General features: G+C 43.3%; 1 protein-coding gene across 2 annotated transcripts in view; it reads left to right on the top strand.

Annotated features, from left to right (window-relative positions):
* The first annotated feature begins 378 nt into the window (after positions 1–378).
* Positions 379–19,399, top strand: part of LOC139340890 (phosphofurin acidic cluster sorting protein 2) — a 44,054-nt gene continuing 25,033 nt past the window's right edge. The window contains exons 1-2 of one of the 2 annotated variants that reach the window (XM_070977000.1): positions 379–847; positions 18,962–19,049. In XM_070977000.1, coding sequence (XP_070833101.1) covers positions 642–847; positions 18,962–19,049 — 294 coding nt within the window. In that variant the 5' untranslated portion in view covers positions 379–641. The remainder of the gene's footprint in view (positions 848–18,961; positions 19,050–19,399) is intronic. The other variant, XM_070976999.1, reaches the window with a different exon arrangement.

The raw sequence follows: 19,399 nt of genomic DNA, 5'->3' as shown, positions 1-19,399 counted from the left end.
CTTATCTCTCCACAGCAGCTTACACCAGCCAGCAGTGAGCATTTAAGACTAGATACTAAAATAATGAGCAATGAAGAACAAAAGCAACTATAAAGCGCATCTGACCACAAATCCTCTCCATGTTGAATTGGTGCATTTTTATTTGTGTGCAAACTTTTTGTATGAAATCAGGGCATGATTTACTTAATATACGAAGCTGTGTACAAAATTATTTACGTGAGCAAGTCTGATGCCAAGCCAATTCCCCAGCTGATCATTTCCTGTAAAGTCACTGTCTATAATAGCTACTCAAAAATACCTTTCCTGTCATATGTGCATCCAGTATTTTTACAGGAACACATGTAAAACGAGTAGAGCGGTGCGCTGTGAGGCTTGGCTAGGAATCGGCTCACATAACCAGACCTGTTTCCACACTTACTGTTAGCGCTGAGGTGGTTAACAGCCAGGCTGAGGATGTCCCACCCTGGAAGCGGGGGCGTACTGCCCCCTATCAGCAGTGACATGCCCCGCCCCGCTTATCAGCATCTCCAGTCAGTGTAGAGGAGCAGCGAGTCTGGAGGAGCCGGAGCAGGCAGCACAGTTCAGCGGCTCCCGCGTTTGTCCGACACATAGCAAGAGCTGCTCCCCAGGCAGTGGAGGTGATGATGGCGGCGGCTGTAGAAAGAGGAGGCGTCCGGGCCGCTTTCCTGAACCCGAGCAGCGGTGGCGGCGGTGGACCTGCACCGACATCCCTCCCGACCGGAGCGTTAGCCGGGGCTGTGGTCCTGGGCTCCGGCAGCATGCCTGTACCCATGAACCTCTTTGCGACCTGGGAGATAGACCGATCATCCCCAAGCTGCGTTCCGAGGTAACGTTAACATTGTTGTGTTAGCGTCAAAATACCACAAACCACAATGTTGACAGATCACCGTGTGGCTTGATAAGCAGTAGACGAGCGTCGGACTAACAACGCCCTCGTTGACTGTAACGTTAAGCGGGAGAGACGAGCTGCCACACATTTCCAAAACAGTGTTGGGTCGCTTACTAGCAAGCTAACTAGCAAGGTGGCTAATGCTAAAGCTACCTAGCAAATAGCACTGATGGTCGAGTTCCTCTCATGTTTCGTGCTAAAAGCATTTTACCCAAAGTACATTTTTTTCCGAATAAACCTGCAGTTGGCTAAAATGGCCAATGCTTAATTGTATACTTTACACCAATATCTTAGACGTGGTCTGAAAGTGTGCAATTGTGCCGACCGTTATGATAACTAGCTAGCGTTAACAAAAGTTCAGCTAACTAGTTTAACGGTCAGAAGGGTTGCTGCTGCTCATCTTCTGCTTTGTGGTGAGGTTGTCAGAGCTTTTCAGATTTGCTTTTCCTTTGTCCATGCAGGCCTGTACTTGAACTGGTTTACAGAATGCATGCCTCCTAATAAAAACACAACTGTCTATAAATACAGTGACACGGATGCCTTTCGTCCTGTGGCTGCACTGTCACATTAGTTGTTCAGGCAAATGGGCAGTTCAGCAGCCGGCTGGCCATTTGAAGACCACATCATTTTCGTGATCATGTGTTGCAAGCTGTTCTCTATGCTCTATGATCAGATCTCGATGGTTAGCTGGTCTCACACAGCCACAAGACCAGCACAAACACAACCACTCGTGGTGTTGACACAGCAGCTGGCGCAAGGAGAGAGTCAACTGTTTTGATTGTCACTCTCTGTGTTTGCAAATTTACTCGCCGCCATCCGCACTGTCTTGGTGTTATTCTGATGATTCCGTTTAATGTCGAATATGGCAGCAATAGTCGGTAACACTCTGCATTAGTATTCATCGTCAGTGAGCAGGCATTGCTGCCACCTGACCAGAAACCTCCCGGGAGCTGTGGGCACATTAATCAGCTTTGACCTAGATCTGTTCCACTCATTGGGAGAGAAGTGGGCTTGCAAGGGGAGGGTTTCCTCCACAGTCGGTGTGTGTGTGTGTGTGTGTGTGTGTGTGTGTGTGTGTGTGTGTGTGTGTGTGTGTGTGTGTGTGTGTGTGTGTGTGTGTGTGTGTGTGTGTGTTTGTTTGCCTGCTGCCTCTTTGGTGCATGCATGAGGGTATGCAAGTGTCAATGGAGTCACAGCATGTGGAAAACATTGATAATTTACAGCAGTGGTGATCATTCCGATTCTGTTTTGTCTGAGGCAGCTGGGCTGATTTGAAGCCAACTAGTGTGAGAGTTCGAATGGCAGCATCGCTCCCTTATTCGACACCTCACTACCCATTTTATTCTAGTCCTGTTTACGACTGCCATTCCATTATTTTCATTTTAGCTCTTGAAAGGACGGTTACTTTCCGTGACCTTAAGCTCACACATTCCACGACCAAAACTACAGGACCGCTGATGTCTGTCTGCAGTGAAGTGTCTTAGGTCTACACGCTATAGAGCAAGTGTTGTTTTCTGACATAAGACTAAAGTGAGCATGTCTGATAACTGGATCTGTTAAGTTTTAAGAGCACTGGCTAGCAGTAAAAGCAAGAGTGTGCCATACATGGCACATTGGTTTCCCACATCTCTGCCTCCACACTATGTGCTTGCTCACTGTAGTGGATGACATACAAGGTTCTGTATTAAAGATGGATAAGGACGAGGATGATAATGGATTATTGATGAGGCATAGAGTAAAGGTTTACCAGTCGTTGTCTTTGTTGATGACTGGGAGCATTGCTTAGATGTGAAGTAGTAAAAGTCATGTAGATAATGATGTGCGACACAGTTGTTTATTTAGGCTAAGCATTCTTGTTGTGATTCTTGTTTGACGTGGTGCCTCGGAGTTGCAGTTCTCACAGCATTTTGCAGAGTAATTTGCCAAGCCCGTTCTCTGCCTCATGTCTGAAGTCCATCTCAGACTGGTGTGAAAGGGCTTGCATAGAGCCCAACCCGAGGACTGTTTTGGGGATTCTGCCTTGGCATTCTTTCAGGGGTTGGGCCATTCTTTGTGCAGCTGTTTGCTCCTCCACTAGCCTTTAGCAAATGTGGGTGTCCAGCTAAGTGGCACAGTTTCACATGAGGGCACGGGGCTGTTGGCTTTTTTATTGTTCTATTCAAAAACACCACACAGCTGTTGTTCATTAATAAGACCTGTATTTGAACAAATTGATCCTCCTAAGCCCTGCAGCCCTACTGAACGCCATGCTCAGGGCAAAATATTTAATTCACAATGGAAAATATGGTGTCAGCTCTTGTGCTGCCTCTCATCATGGGATTGTGGGTCCCTAACAACTCTTAAAAAACTAGAACATGCCTTTCTTTTTTAAGTACTCATTGATTGTTTCACAGGGTCTTTTATTTGGACAAGGAGCCCTTTGCTCTTCTCACTTATTGTCATCCATTGCTTATTATATCTAATTACAACCATAGGATAGCATGTTGCAAAATGCTGCTGTATGTGACACAGTATTTTTTACCTGTCAGACGAGTGCTGTGGCAGCCCCAGTTGGACTAGCATTGTATTTTTCCCAGCACTGCCTGCCATTCTGCCACCTTGTCAGTGTTTCTAATACCATGTGGTATTGGTGTCGCAGTTTATTTCTAATAAGCTGAGATTTTTGTTCTTGTGTTAACCACCTTCTAAAGTAATGAGAGTACAAAGGGCTTACCCCACCTTTTTCTCAATTTTACCATCAACAAATTACTGGCCAATGCTTGTGGTAATGTTGCTGAGTAACCTAAGACAGCTAAGATGCATGAGGTGGCTCCTGAAATACTTATTACGGGATTAATTCAATGATTTCTTTAAAAAAAAAAATAATAATAATAAGGCTTGTATGCATGTTGGTGTTTGGTTATCAACTGAAACTCTGCAGTCTGAGATTCTTCAGGCCTGAGAGATTTGAGGGGGATTAGTTTAGCTTTTGAGAATTACAAATGGCTGTTGGTCCAACAATAGCACAACATACTTATCAGCAGCAGTGTACTAGAGCATCTTGTTTAATGCTTAGTGATGTTGAAATGGGAGTTGTCACCAACCTCTCAAAAAATTCTTCATAGAGGTTGTCATGTCGACCATTCAAGTGCTTTGTTCCATTTGGTTTGTGATCACTTTTCGTTAGCACTGCTCTGCAGGATCATTGCTTGTATCCTCAGCCTCTCCTTGTTCATTTGCCTCAAATGCAAAGTATTTCCAAACTGCACTTCTGTTGTATTCTTTGTCAATCAAAACCAGTCACGGAGGCTCTGCTTCCATTCTTTAATCATCTGACACCCTAACAAAATCTGCAATATACCAAGGCCTGCTGTGAGCTATTGCTTAAAATTATTAGGCTATATTCAACTGCAGCGAATGAGACGAGAAGTGAGTGAGAGGAGGCGGAGCTGTGTGGGCAACTTGCTGTTAGAGACAGGAGAAAGATTCATATTTTTGACAGCATTGATTTGGTGGCTTTTATGACTTCTGTAGACTGTTTGCCTGATGCCTCCCTTCATCTATGACAAGGCAGGCGTTTGAGCAGGGAGCGATGTGGTATTTGCAGGAATGACACTAATGCAGAGGTCAACATGGTGCGATGTTTATCTACTAGCAATAAAGAATATGTAGCAGCATGAGAGGGTTGGCTTCTTACCAAGTTCAAAAATCTTTTACAACTTGGGGTCAAAAGTTATGACCTTTCCCCTCTTTGCTAATATGATTGGAGCAACTAAGCAATTTGGTCATGTTTGCCATAGAAGCCCTCCAGGGTCTGTTGTTACTAAAATGGTAGGGGGCTTGTTAGACACCTGTTACCAATTTACAGGTTTTATTTTGGCCACTGAAGGAAGAGCTGGAAATATTTTTACGTGACATTTTCAGTCCATAAATATTTTTACTTCAAATATGCATCTGTCTTTTAAAGTCACACTAGCAGGGTTCAGAGAGGTGAAGGTATCTGAAAGGTTTTCCCAAAAGCTGCAAAACAACATCTTTCCTCTTTTCCTGTGACGTTTATTTTGGTTGAGCAGAGCATCCCTTTCTCTGGCTGTTTGATTCATGTGCGTCCCAAGATGACCTCACTCTCTGGCGAGCAGCAGAGCCATGTCTCGGTAACTGAGTGCACTTTTAGGCTCTGGTCAGTTGTTTGTTTCTTCTGCCCCACCTCTGCATGGTGTATTGAATAGATGTGTGCCGCAAGAAGATAAACAGAAACAAACTCAGGCCTGGACTGCAGCAACATTATTGTTTCTTCTTTGTTCTAGGTCAGTGGAGATGAAGCTGTCAGCCCCAAGTCTTTATGTATCCCTTATGCTATGATTCACACAGCCATTTATTAAATCCTGAAGTTGGAATTGTTAGCATGCAATCTCTGGTATCCTCCCTGGCCTTAATCCCTTTGTTTAACATCTAATTCTCTGTCTACATTTTTAAACCTAAGATGAAACCCGGGGTTTTCCCCTTAAATTAAAGTTTAAGGAAGTCCACGGTTAAAGACGAGAGGCCTAAAGTTCAAGTAATGTGCCTTTCCAAAGTCAGTGAGTAATCATGTTAAATAATCGTGATCTTAATATATACTAAAATAATCGTGACTATTATCTTTGCTGTAATCAAGCGCCTGTAGCGTGGAGCAGGGGCCCTGGCCAATTACTGGCCTTTTTCCTGCTCCAAACTATTATTTCTTTAAAAATCCTCTGTCAGCCGACCTCTAGTGGAAACCCCGAAACCATTAAATGAGGACACAAATAAGGAGGGCCTGTTTGTCAGATAATATGAGCTTACTTTCCCCTTTCACCTCTTCGATAAACCCGCCATCTCAAGGCTTGGATATTGTTTCTCCTAGCAGGGGAGCTGCAGTAATCTGATTTCATAACAGGAAAAATAGAGCTGGTAATCTGATGCTGCACACAGACACTGTCTGCTTAATCCTCTGCTTCCTTTTGCAATCATAAACAAGGCTCACCAGCCATCTCCAGCATCCTTCAGGACTGTGACACAGCACTCCTTGTCCGGCTGCGTCATGTTTACAATCTCTGCTCAGCGACACTAACAGACATCTGATGCACACAAATGGCACTGTCACTGTGGTGTCAAAGTCAAACAGCTGCTCAGTCTCTGGGAGCATGGCACGTTTTCATTGTTCTGCTCTCTGTGGTCTTACTTGATGAACATTTTTAATGCTGAATTGCATATGTGAAAGAATAAATCATTCACTGTTCCTTAGTTCTTAGATCTTTTCATCTCTACTACCATTATAGAGGATTAAAATGTATGTTTTGGGGCTGTTTATTCATGTTGGTGGGTCCTTCTTAAAATACATTCATCGGTTTTGGAAACATTACTTGACGGCATGCTCCACCATGCTGTTCACACACTTGCTAGCAGTCGACCAATCAGCACCTTCACTCCCCTCTTTTTCATGCTCACTCCCACTGCCTGAAATGTGTCAAAATTCTCTTGGTTTCCTTCCATGTCTTCCTGGAGGAGGAGGAATTTCCTTGGGAAACGTTCCACATTCCTGGCAACTGGAGAGCTGCTGGTGCAGCTGAAGCCAGGCTGCTTTGCTCTGTCCTCAGCCCCCCTTTTGTATTCTGTTGTAGACCAACAACCTGTGCTCTTGGAGGGGAGGGGGTCAGGATTGGAGCCGTGGATAGCTCACCCCATTGAAAAGTTTTGCTGAACTGGCCCCGGAGCTTCACAGTAAACGGGCATGTGCTGAATGCTCATGTTGAATTCCTCACAAGGGGAAGATATGTTTGTTTCCCCCTGCCTGGACCTCAGAATGTGAGAAAGGCCAGATACTTGTGTGGGTGGATACTGGGGTCTCTGCTCATGAAGAGATCCAACTTCCCGATCCAACAAGTGAGACAAGGAAACTGTTCCCTGACACAGGGAGGATCCTGTCAAAATAAGCACATCGAGGACAATGTCTCTCAACTCATATTTCTCTTTTGTTTTTTCTCGACTTATTTCCCACCTCTCCCATTCAGGCATTTCCTGCCTTGTATGTGCCAGCAGCAGCACAGAGACCGTTAGTTCAGATTCAAAACACGGTGGCGTGGATGAATGAGCGCACATGACAGACCATTTGAAAACACGGAGCATTGTCATGATGGCAGCGAGAGGTCCTGTGCTGCGTTCTAGTGCAGTCTACTCTTGTAAACAAACACAAGCTATGTGTAGTTCTGTTTGTTCCACTGAGAATAGTTTTTAGTGACAAAATCTCATAATTACTTCCAGCCTCACTCATAGACCATTTCTTTAATGTTGTTGCTGTGCTCATGAACCTGATGGAAATGTCCTTCTCTGGGCTAAATCATATCCTGAGAGCAGAATCAACTTGCTGTCTAGTTGAAGACATAATAGTCCCTTGAGTGTCAACTCTCAAATAGCATTGAGCTGGATGCCCTGCCCACTTGTCTAATCACAGATTAAGGAGGCTGAACTGTCTGGAGTCATCTTTCTCTCCATGTGCATTTGCTCAATTAGCCCACACTGCATTTGTGCCACTCTTGTGGTCTTCTGTGCAAGAACTCTTAAGGGTTCATGGGCAGAATTTAGACTCAGTTCAAGGCTAAATTTAGACCCATAGAGTGTGTAAATAGTGGACCCAGGTGGTCTGAAAAGTGAAGCTAATGCAGGCTCGAGGCTTGATGTTCATTTTGTAAATTATGCTCCCATTTAGAGTAAAACGCACGATAAAGCTGGGTATGCTTTAGAGCGTGGCTGCCTTGTGATTGACAAGTCGCAACAATAAGATCCAATCAGGATAAAGATGTAGCAATGTGTGTCCTACCCAGCTCCACCCTTTTATCCAAATATGGTCAATTTTGGTTCCAAAAAGCTAAGATGGCGACGGTCATAATGCCAGACTCAAGCTCACCTGGTAGAACCTGTACGGCGTATCAAGGTTGAGGCCTTGCCGCAGTGACCCTGCTTACAAAAGAGTTACAGAAATGGTTGGACACAGACGGGGATCTAATCCAGAGTCGTGAATTTGTCAGGGGAGGGAGTTTCAGAAGCTGTCCACCATCCGACAAGTACTTTGGACAGAGCATAGTGGCCTCTTAATGCTTATCCAGAATTCCAGCCTCTAAAACTTTTGGGAAGACTGGAGTTCATTTTACCCCTTCATGTGTGTTTCAGTCTGCTATGCTACAAGAAAGCTGTCAATCTTTACAGCTCGTTCACTTTGTATTTTTCAAAGCGTGTTTGTTATGTGTCAATTATCAACTACTATTGCACAAATACTGAGAAAAGCAAGGTCTGCCCATATGTAGAAGCTCTAGAGGAACTGGAGGTTGGATACGTCAGCTACATTAGTCATTTGGACATGTTAAGCCAGGGGAGCGGACGTCAGGGGAGGAGCAGCAGTTAGGAAGCACTTTTGGGCTGCCATTGTTCATTTCAAGTAATACTGCCAAAACTATATAAATACACGCACCAGTTGTTTAATCAGCAGCATTGGTGGATATTACAACAGTACGTACATGCATTGCTTGTTTATTAAATTTCCCTCTTTCTGGTCAGCGTGAGCACTTTGCTGATGCAGGCGACTGTACATGTATTGATTGCACAATTCCCAGTTCATAGTGGCCCTTCATTTTTCTTTTTGGAAGTGTTGTCGACATTGCAGAAAATAGTTTTTTAGTCAAGAGTACAGTTGGGAAGGGCCTGTGTGTCAGCTGCAGTGCAGTTAGCATCATTAGCACTGAAAAGACACAACCATGCTCCATATTGCTTCTTAAAGCAATGCTTTCTAATCTGTATCCTCATTTAGGATACAGAAGTAACACAGCCAGTCTTTGTCTGTGTGCAGATGAGGCTGAGGGTGTCAGGTCTATTTTTTGTGGAATCTATCATCAATGATGAGAGCAGAAAAAGAGATATGATCACGGTGGTTACAAGAGTCAAACAACAGACTCGATCCTGTCTGATGCTAATCTGAGGCACCATATGGCAGTATGAAATATGTATAGAAAAACTCAATAGATCCTTTCGATGAAATGTCAGCACAGTGGGAGTTTAACGCAAAGGCGGCACCTTGTGTTAGGATCACACCATCTAACAAGCTGAATGGAATTAGTTATGGGCAATAAATACGTTTAAGTCTTTTCAACTACCTTTTAGCTGAGAGACGATTCTAAAATGGAAAAGCTCCCAGAGATCATGCATGTATTTTCATCCTGGTCCATCCAGCCCATTCATCAGGGCTAACATGAAATATCTTCAGTGATTTTTTTTTTTTTTTTTTTGAAAAGTCTTACATAAGCTCTGTCAGCTATAAATACCGGACTCTGATATGGTCCACTCATTTTAATTTATTCATGCTGTTTTGGAATTCCAAATATTTCCAAGTAAGCCGGCTGCACAACAACGGCTTGAATGATAATCAGTTACTCTGCTCGCTATTATTCATCCATCTGTGGCAGCAAAGCACATTTTAAATTGACAAGACAGTGCCTTCACGGTGTGTCTAGACTTTATAACCCAATAAATAAATAGCCATGTTATTTTTAAATACTTTTTCCGCAGCCATTGCTTTCTTGTTTCAGGTGAGTTTTCCTGATGGGTAGGCTAGACGGAGAGATTGTTTTAAACGAGCCTTTGCTCTTGAGCTTTTGATCCTACTAGTAGACTCCAGTCAAAGGAACGTTCCAGATCATCCACCTTAATAGGATTTTAAAGCTCAGTCGTAACCTTGTTAGAGGCCGTGACCCTCACAGGATTCACCTGTATCTGTTGAACTAGTTACTGTAGTTTGACTCACTTTGAAGTAATTGGATGCAGAAGGCATGAACTCGAACTTCCTTTATTAAGAGGATGTACTGCATAATGAACAATGTAATGTCATCATTATGGATGCTAGGGAGATATCGTCTTGCATATTACCTCTGTTATGACGCACTGTAGCTGATCTGGTTGGGATGTCTTACTTTGGCTCTGATTTTGGCTGTAAACATGTCATGTCTGGTCTGATCTTGTCTTATGTGGCCACTACAAACAAGGGTCTGCTGACCTCATCAGTTTGTGTTCAGGGCTGAACAATAGAGATGTTTAGCACAGCAAAAAACTGCAACAAAGGATGGCAGTCATGTACTGAGTCCCTGACAATGATTGTCAGTTCAGTGGGGTATGAATGCAGCACGGGGTTGTGTATTTGATTGGTATCAAAGAGGTTGAAGGGTTGAGAAAGAAGCAAAGGGTAGTCTGATGAAGCTCAGTGGGTGTTTGTAGGTCTAGAAGCATTTGTTTAATGTGATTGCTGACTCTATTCTGTCACAGGGTTGTGTTATCATGTGTGTCTTACATTTGAGAGAGCTTTGTCTGTTCATTTGGTTTGGTGGCAGTAAATCTGGGAGAAGCTATTTTACACAGCATGTGCTTGACTTGATGATAAAATATGGAGACAGGTTCACCACATTCTTGCGTTTCCTGGTGTTACCGAACAGCAAGCTTTGCAGTTTTCTGCATTACCTCAAACAAGGCTTTTTCGTCTGCCCCACATTTCTCAATAGAAAACATCCACAACTTGCTAGCATACCCTTCATTATCTGAGAAAATTCTTTGAAGGATTCTACCAAACCACCCACACAACAAGAGCACGCTGGTCAAACCGCTGATTCACACTTCACAGATAGAAATCTTTTTTCAAATGGGCATTCGGTGGAGAGCACTAGCTCAAATCACCAAACGGAAACAAAATCTGGCACTGAGCTCTAATGCCCCGGCCCTGTCTAGTATTACATAAAAAGTGCTGGTAATCCCGACAACAGTCAGATTCTACCACAGCTCTGGGAGCCTCATGACCACAGAGTTCACTAAGACCATATTACAGAGTATTATGACAGATATGAGTGCAGCTATTACGTCCTCCTCTCTCACATTCTTGGAAATAACCGGTTCATTTGCTCTCCATTCTATGTCTCTTTTCATAACATGTCCCTCAGGCTTTGTTTCATACCTGAGTGGTGACACCTGTCCTGCCTTCCTGCTGCACCAAATCGCTCCATTGCAGCTCACGTCTCCGCACCTGCTGATGCAACACAGCTAAAATCCGTCCTAGCAATGACTTAACACAAACTATATGTTGAATTAGGGATTAAAAAGATGGGCTGTTGTCAGGCCTCCACCATTCATTAAAAGAGTTTGCTTTTTCTTCCTGTGTCTGTGTGTTTTCAGGAAGGAAGTTGTGCATGTAGCCATTGCTTGCATAAAATATGGCTGTTGGAACACAGTGAGCATACAGATGGAGAGCGGAGGCTTTTCTAGTGCATGTAAGAACTTCCAATAAGAAATACCTCCCACCCTGTGGATTATGCTACAGGACAACATTGAGTCTCTTGCTTCGATATTTGGTAATTTCTAGCACCATTAAAAACTAAGCATCATCACAAACCATAGTAAGTAATATGACATGTGTTGACATGAGTAAGAAGTCAGAATAGATACACAACTTGTCCTTCAAGACCATGACCGTGGCTTTACAAACCTCTGTGGCACATCACAAGCAATCTTACAAAGTTAGCTTTCTCATCCAAAGGTTTGTCTGATTTCAGTCTCACTTTGTTGCTTCCAGCCTTCCAGTTCTGTTGCTATCGTAACCATTAGATTCTGTCTCAAGCATAAACAGTCCCAGAAATCAGTCTTTGCCAAATTAATGGCTTCCTCTTGTTCTCTTTGTGTACCCAGTCACAGCCTCTTCCTCCTCTTTTACTGTGGCCTTGAGAAGATTTCATTCAGGGAATTAAAGCCCGGCCAGCATATGGCCATCTGGCACACATAACCAGATATTTGGGGGCTAAAATAGCTTTTGCATGCAAGCCTAAGTGCAGGCTAAGCTGCTATGGCACATCTTACTGTGCAAACTTGTTAAAACTGATCAATCAGTCTTCTGGACTAGTCTTCATCACTTGTGATGTAGATTGGATTCAAAAGTTAATTTAGCTGCTTACAAATTATCCACCATTATTCTCCTTACTTCTTCTCTCTTCCCTCTCTCACCACAGTGCTTTGCAATTTCCATTGCTTCCCAGCCTTTGTCTAAAACCTGTCAATTTGAAACCAAATGTGTTAAAAAGGATTAATTTATTAAAGAACATTTACGTGGGCGGTGTGGGTATGGATTCGAGAATGTAGCTTTGTTTTCTGCCTTTGCTCTTTGTTTGCAATTTGACTGAATGTCTATAAATAAAATATAAAAGATAAAGAAAAGAACCCAGAGGGTATTGCTGTCTGAGCAAATCTCGCCAGTTCCATAGGCTAACCCTCACCCTGAATAGAGCAGATTTGCCGCTGTTTTTCTTGTAGGAGGATAAAATATTCAGAAGAAGTTGCTTTTAGACTGGTGTACCCTTTATTTGGACGAAATTGACATGAACAAATAATAGTGTTATGAACTAACAAAGTGCCTTGGCTTTCCTCAGGTAGTGCTTTGACTGGAGAGAAAGAGCTTTTCTGTCAGACCCTCACATTAAGCCAGCACCATACACCGCTTCCTTAAGTATTCCATGTGGAGCATTATGTTCAAGCATGCCTTATTAAAAGAATGCGACCGCATTCACATCTCAAACAGAGAATATGAGAAATAGTACAGTGAAAGCACTAAAAGCCTGACTTGAAATCTTTTTTTTCCTAGCTTGGAAGCCCCCCAGCACATACCAAACATAGACAGTCTCTTTTTCATTCAGCCTTCTGTTACATCACTCATCCTCCATCCTCCACTTCCCCCTGCTTTGTGCCTCTGACAATTGCTGTGCAGTGATCCGAGGGCATGGACCTGGCAAAACATCAACCAGAACGCTGACCAGGGGAAAAGAATTACAAAAGTGTGTTTTTGTTTAGGCAGCATATCGTTCAATTCAGAGGGTTCGTCGGCCTATCTCGCAACGCCTTGCACGTCCATTTGTGGGCTGTGACGACTGTTTTTGCCATGTCTGTATTCGCATGTTAAACTTTTTACAGCCCTGGAAATGTTGAGATGCTTTTGGGAATAGGAAGATATGAATAGTTTAATTTCAACTAATGCTTCAATCTTTCCAGCTGATACAAATGAGAACATAAGCAGTGAGAAAACATGACAGTTTGTGTAAGAAGCCATTTCTCAACAAAGGCCTTTTTTCATTCTCAGATCTATTGCCACGAGATATACTGTAGCTGCTGTCTCTTTGTAGGCTCTTAAACTTGAGGGTGTTTGAATCGCGTGTTATTTGAGATGCTGCTGTCACTAAAGTGGTCCAGAAATAGCGTAGCGATAGTAGCCACACGTACTCTTACACAACAGCACATCTTGGACTAATGGCTTTGAAAGATGTCGGTGTAGACAGGATTTGTGTTGTCTGCTGACACTGGTTCAGATGAGAAGCACTCTTCATTGATGTTGTGATACCCATGCCACGAGTGAAGCAGTATTTTTACCGTAGGAAGCAAGACACTTCGAAACAAGTCTTGCCCAAAGTATCATTGTCAACTGAATTGTAGTTCCACGACAAACATTAAAAATTTGTGGCTCTAAAAGATTTCCTTCTTAGAATTTTCTTTGTCATGGCTTTTCAAAAGCAAGGAATCAACAGAGGGAAAGCTCTGTTTTCTCAGCGTTCTCACCTTCAGCTTAAATGATTATTCCCTCATATGCTTCCAGTCACATCTTCTCAAATCTGATGCCCAAGACCAAGCGTCTGGGGGATTGGTTTCAGATTTAGAGTTTGCGTTTATTAATAGCTTTTGATGTGGATGTAATATAAACTATGTCTGCTGTCACATAGGCAGTCTCCAGACAAGGCATATCGCTTTCCCAAAGAGCCAAACTCAAAGCAGAGAGTGGCCGGAGTTCTTTTTGAGGCCTGACTCCAGAGTGTTAAAGAAAGCCAGCCTGACTCAAGGGAGGGTAAGGTCAGAGAGGGGCTAACAGAAAGGATTATTCACTGTGCAGAATGTGTGTGTCCTTGGACCTGCCTTCCTGACTTCCACCCTGCTGTCCACCTTTAATCCATCTCCCACAATTGATTTGGCTTCCTCTGATGTTCCAGCATCGCTTCAATACAGAGGGGTCAAGTTACTCTGCGCTGGAAGCGAGAGAGGCTTGGTCGAGACACGGCAACACGACTGATCCAGTTTGACACATACGGGGCCTCATAGGTTTCTGATGTGCGTGTGAGATATGTCGGTGATTTGGAGAAGTTGCACACTTGTGTCACACTTTTTCACATCCTTTCTTTGTCATTTGTGCTTCAGTCGGTCTAAAAAGCTTTATGTTTAATTAATGAAGTGTTAAACTTGTATGTCACTCAAACTGTGAAAGCTTGTAATGTCTGTTACTTTTTACGCCTGAATTCTTCACTGCTGTATAGAAAGCGGATGAAGCGGCTGAGATAAGATAATGCACCGTGCCATATAGCCCACAATCACAGGCCTTTTATCTAAAACCAAATATTTGACCACGGCTGTTTGACTTTACTGCCTGATAAGTTGTTTTGTTTGTCCAGCACAGATAAACGTGAAATGATTCGAGTGAAGCCACAGACAGACCATCGTTCATTACAGTGATTTCAACAGTAGCACTCAGTTCCTTTCCCATCAAATAACACCGAATAATGATGATTTGTGTGTGGTTTAAACCAGTGTGTCACATTAAAGCACAGCTTTTTATGCTGCCGCACATCTGCTGAATTAAAAGTCCTGGTGATTTTATTTTTGATTTGTAGGTGAAAAAAAAATGTTGTCATGGCTTTTTGCTTTTTGCTGCCAGTTGAGGAGATGTTCTTGTTTGCCAGTTCGACAAAACAGCTTTCAGTGTAGATTTATAGTCTGTTCTCTATAAATAAGGTTGCTTGTCGAAGCCTTTTTCTTCACACTTCACACTGAAAGAAGCATTTGTCACTTCCAGTGTTGATTTCCTGAGTAGTATGTGACTTGGAGCAGTCTGTGCTCATTTGGGGAGGTGGCAGCAAATGTATGTTGCATCTAAGGACAACTCCACAGAACATGTTAGTCTACTATTTAATGTTTTATCGCTGGAAAAAGTAAGTTTTTGTATTTATGAATTGCATTACAGCTTGGATCCAGTGGTGTTGAGGGCTATACGTGCCCCCCCCTACCCCTGCTGTATAATCTAAGAGAGGGAAATGGCCTCATAATCTAATGGCCTTCTTTACTTTAGAGGCTTGCAAAGGTCAACAGTTAGTGACGGCACAGTGAGTGACTTGGATGCACTAATGGGTTTAGATGGAGCAGCACCACTCATGCTGCTGTGAGGGACGCCATATAGGCTAAACCTATTGGCTGTAAAGTGCTCAGGCACCTACTGGTCACCGTTCATCAGAGCAGTCAATAACTGTTCATTTTGACAGTGCATTACACTGCTGTCAGTTATATGTTGATATCAGTAATGGAAGATGTCATCTAGAAAAAGATTTGCGCATTTACTGTCATTGACCTGCAGAAGGACATGATTCTGATTCCTGCATTGCCGCAGGGTTGGTTTGGCCTCTACCTGTGACGCAATGTGAACTTAACATTATCATTCCCTCACTGCGTTGAAGGTTGAAAGTGGGCTGAGTGAAGGACGGTTGAAAAACCATAGCTTGGTTCCAAATGTAAACAACAGTCAGTAGCTGAAATGATGGTAGATTGGTCGATCGACAGAAAATTAATGCAGAACAGTTGTGATAATGGATTGTTTGGTCAAGTCGTTTATCATCAAGCAGTCTCAATTGCGAGGATTTGCTGCCTCTATCTGGTTAATATCATTGTTATTGGAAAACGTTTTCTGTTCACTTCTGCACAAGTATCCTGTGTTTGTGGATGAAAACATATCAGAAAGACTTACCAATCAAACTTTAATAATGTTCTAATCATGAAAACAGGGATGCGATGTTTATTCTACATTCAAGTGCCAATTCATTGGATATATCTACTGTAGCTAAAATGAATGCTGACTGATGCAACAGCATTGCAATAAACTGTGCCCTCAAGACAGTTTAAATGTAAATTTTTTTATTGGAACAGTTTTAAAGAATTATTTTGGTAGTAGTTTCTCTACCCTCATCGACATGTCCAGACCTCTGAGTGTGATCAAAACCAGCAAAAGACTCCATAACCAGGATAGCAGTGTGCATGTGAGGATCAATAAACTCAGTCTACAGCGATGATGACCCAATCAGAAGAGCTTGGCAGGCGATTTGTTGACTTAACCAGCGCAAGCAGAGAAACTGAAAGAGGGATTTCCCCCATGGGCTCTTATCATCTGGGAAACAGACAGAAAATGTATCACTTATCATCGCTTTCCACCGCCAGTTCGCAGAAATGTTGAACTGGAGACTGCTATATAGATCCTCCACCCACCCGGTCTTCTCCGTGGATTGATAACACTGTTGTGCTTCAGTCCTGTTTGGCACAGTGAAACGTGCTGTGATCCCACCCCAGGCACTCTCAGGGAATGTGGGACCGACATGCCAAAAACGGAGGATTAATGCATCTTTTGAGGGGCTTCTGTAAGCCCTTATTTTGATCTTGAGTGTGTGCTAGCGTCTGCTGAGTGGAGGGGGAGACCATACCACAAATAACAGCCCCCACCCTCCCGTATTCCTGTTATCAAAGACGCACAGTATATCCAGTCCTCTCTGAAAGTTGTTGATCCCAGACCCAGGGTATGCATCTGCCACCTATTCTAGCACAATGATTAGTGCTGCTGTGCGACACCTGGTCTGTCGCTGTAGTCACTGATTGGGTGGCAAAGTGGACTGGCGCTGAGTAGGTACACAGGGACAGACTGGCACCAGGCCAGAACAGATGGCCACAAGTTTCACTTGCAACACAACACAGTGGCAGACAGGAGTGGAGATAACACCTCCGTCTAATAATAAAAAATCCCTGGTTCCCTAGGTGACCCCTTCAGCGCCTGCAGCCTTTTTAATTACATGTGAATCCCAGTCCACAGAGAGGCAGAGAGAGCTGTGACAGGATAGAGATGTTGTTAGACCATCAGCGCTGCTTTCTGTCGTCGTCGTCGCCCCCCCCCCCCCCCTCCCCCCTTGACAGGAAGCTGTGGCTGACTAGTGACTCATCCTCACCATAAGGCAAGCTGGGTCTATGGGCTCCCTATGAGGTTTAACATTTAATTACTCCAGCCTCAAATAGATCTACATTTGTTATTCTAACACACATGAAGAAACTTAGGTAATTGCGCAGCCAAGTGGATTGGCAATTTGCGCCCAAATGATTCCAGAAAATTGTCGTAGAATTATGTCTTCACCTATTTGGGCCAAAGGGAGATTCTGCACAGGAACACCAAGTTCCTGGCCCCTTCCTGTTGTTGAAAATTTTATATTGACATCATTAAAGATATATTCTGTTGGCTGCTTGGATAAACCTGGGATCTAATGACCTTTGGATAGCTTCCTTCCTTTTATGCTGTAAATTTTGTTAACGTTAACAATGAATACACATATTCATCACACTCATAGAAAATTTTCCTATACTGTACCTGCTCTTCCTCATTCCCCCTCGCCATTGCTGTCTTGAAAGTGAACATCATTCTGCACTCATTTACAATGATGTCTCACATTACGCTGTCAGATTGGTTATATTTGGTTGGAACAAGTGACTGATTGATCGTTTGTTAGTTAGGTCCTTCCCTGGCTGGGCCCTGTGAGCGGCTCATTTGTTCACCTCTCTGCCGTTAAATCAGCGTCACAAATCCCAGCATGCAGAGCTGCAAGATTTGAATATCTGAGGGAATGATTATGTTGAATGAAGCATACTGAATTTCTGAAAGATGTGTTCAAAAGCTGCCTTCCAAATCTTTTAATTTTTTGAAGACTTATCAAAATTCAGATTGCAAAGACCTTATCATCAACAGCGGAAAGACAGTCTGCCATACGACATCTGCACAGACCCTTTTGTCTTCTTTACGCCTGCAAGATTCATTTCCAAACAGACCACCACATTGATGTTGTCTCTAACACTACAGTTTCCTTTGTGCTTGAATGTGATGCATCTCTGTGAATCATGCTTGCCTAACAGGGAGTGTCTGAATGAAGTCAGTGAGAGTTGCTGAGTGGCTCCCAAGGAAAATGGGTGACTGGATAGCTATTTGTTTGCTTTGTCTTTCTTCCTCCCCTTTGACTCTGGCTCAGACTGATCACAATTTAATGCAGCAGGGCTTGGGAAAAGTGGGTCAGGAGGACGTTTTAGCAAACTTGGCTTGGGAGTTGACGACTTTTTGTGTTTTGCTGCAGAGGCATGGTTTGTGGGGTAGAAAGGGAAGGGGATTTTTAAAGGTTGTTGTGTATCCATGAAAGAGTTTGTGTCTGGTTTTAGCCTTCTTGCATTGCTTAGTTTTGTCTTTTAATGTGCCTCTGTGTGACCTGAGAGCTGCCCACATGAGGACCCTCTAACATAGATAGCCAGTGTTCCATTTGAAAACGTATTTACCTTCATTTAAAGGCATGTGTAGGTATATGCTTCTCTCTTGTTTTATTTGATAATGAGCAGATGGCAGTAAGTCACGTACGCCTCTGTGTTCAACATTTCAGTGTGCAGCAGCATGCTGAAACAGGGCTGACGGAAGGCATTTTACTGCACTGTAGCTTGTTAGAGCATCTGTGCTATGTCACCTTCCATCAAGAATTTGCCCATAAAGCTGACAATAGGAACCTGATTTACTCATACTTTGGTGCATCATCTATTCTCAAAAAGTCATAGGTTTTCCTTGATGAAGAGGAACACCAGGTTGAGTAGAATAGGGTTTGATTACCGAGTTGGCATCTCGATTGTTCACTCACTGTCTTGGCACTAAGTGATGTTTCCTGGATGTTGCCTGTAATTATTATCATACCTGCAGACTAAAGAAAGAACAAAGACACACAGAAATATAATATGGCAGCAGTGAGTGCTGTTTGTCGTCCATGCTTTTCATCCAGTGACGGCCGTACGTCATGAAGGTGTGCTCCCTTTCTCTTAGTCATGCCACTAATCTGTTTTTTTTTCTCTCTCTCTCTCTCCCTCTCTTGTTCTTTCTCTTCTTCACAGACTCTGCACCCTCACACTGAAGAAGCTGGTCGTCCTCAAAGAACTGGATAAAGAGCTGAATTCCCTGTCTATAGCTGTCAAAATACAGGTGGGTTAATCTCCCATGTGCGATGGGAGTATCGGGCTCAGTTGCAAAACATTTGATAGCAGCATGTCGCAGTCTGGTGTCTGTGGCTCACTGTTTCTTAATTCTTTGTCCTGGACTGTGCACTGTTGAACACAATCACAAAGCCTAGACGATGATAAGAAATGCTACTAATCCAGCTGATGGATAAAAAGCTCCTGAGCTGCACAGGAAGCTTTGGTGAGTTACATCCAGCCAGGTGCTTTAAATGGCAGACTAGCATCACCACTCAAAGCAGGAGCATTAGCACCGTAAGACGGATTGCACATCTTACATTGATTGCTAATGCATTTCTGTGATTAGGGGTGTGCAGT

This window comes from Chaetodon trifascialis, chromosome 13 (assembly GCF_039877785.1).
Source record: "Chaetodon trifascialis isolate fChaTrf1 chromosome 13, fChaTrf1.hap1, whole genome shotgun sequence".
Taxonomy (NCBI): Eukaryota; Metazoa; Chordata; class Actinopteri; order Chaetodontiformes; family Chaetodontidae; genus Chaetodon; species Chaetodon trifascialis.
This window is presented reverse-complemented; position numbering and strand designations above follow the sequence as displayed.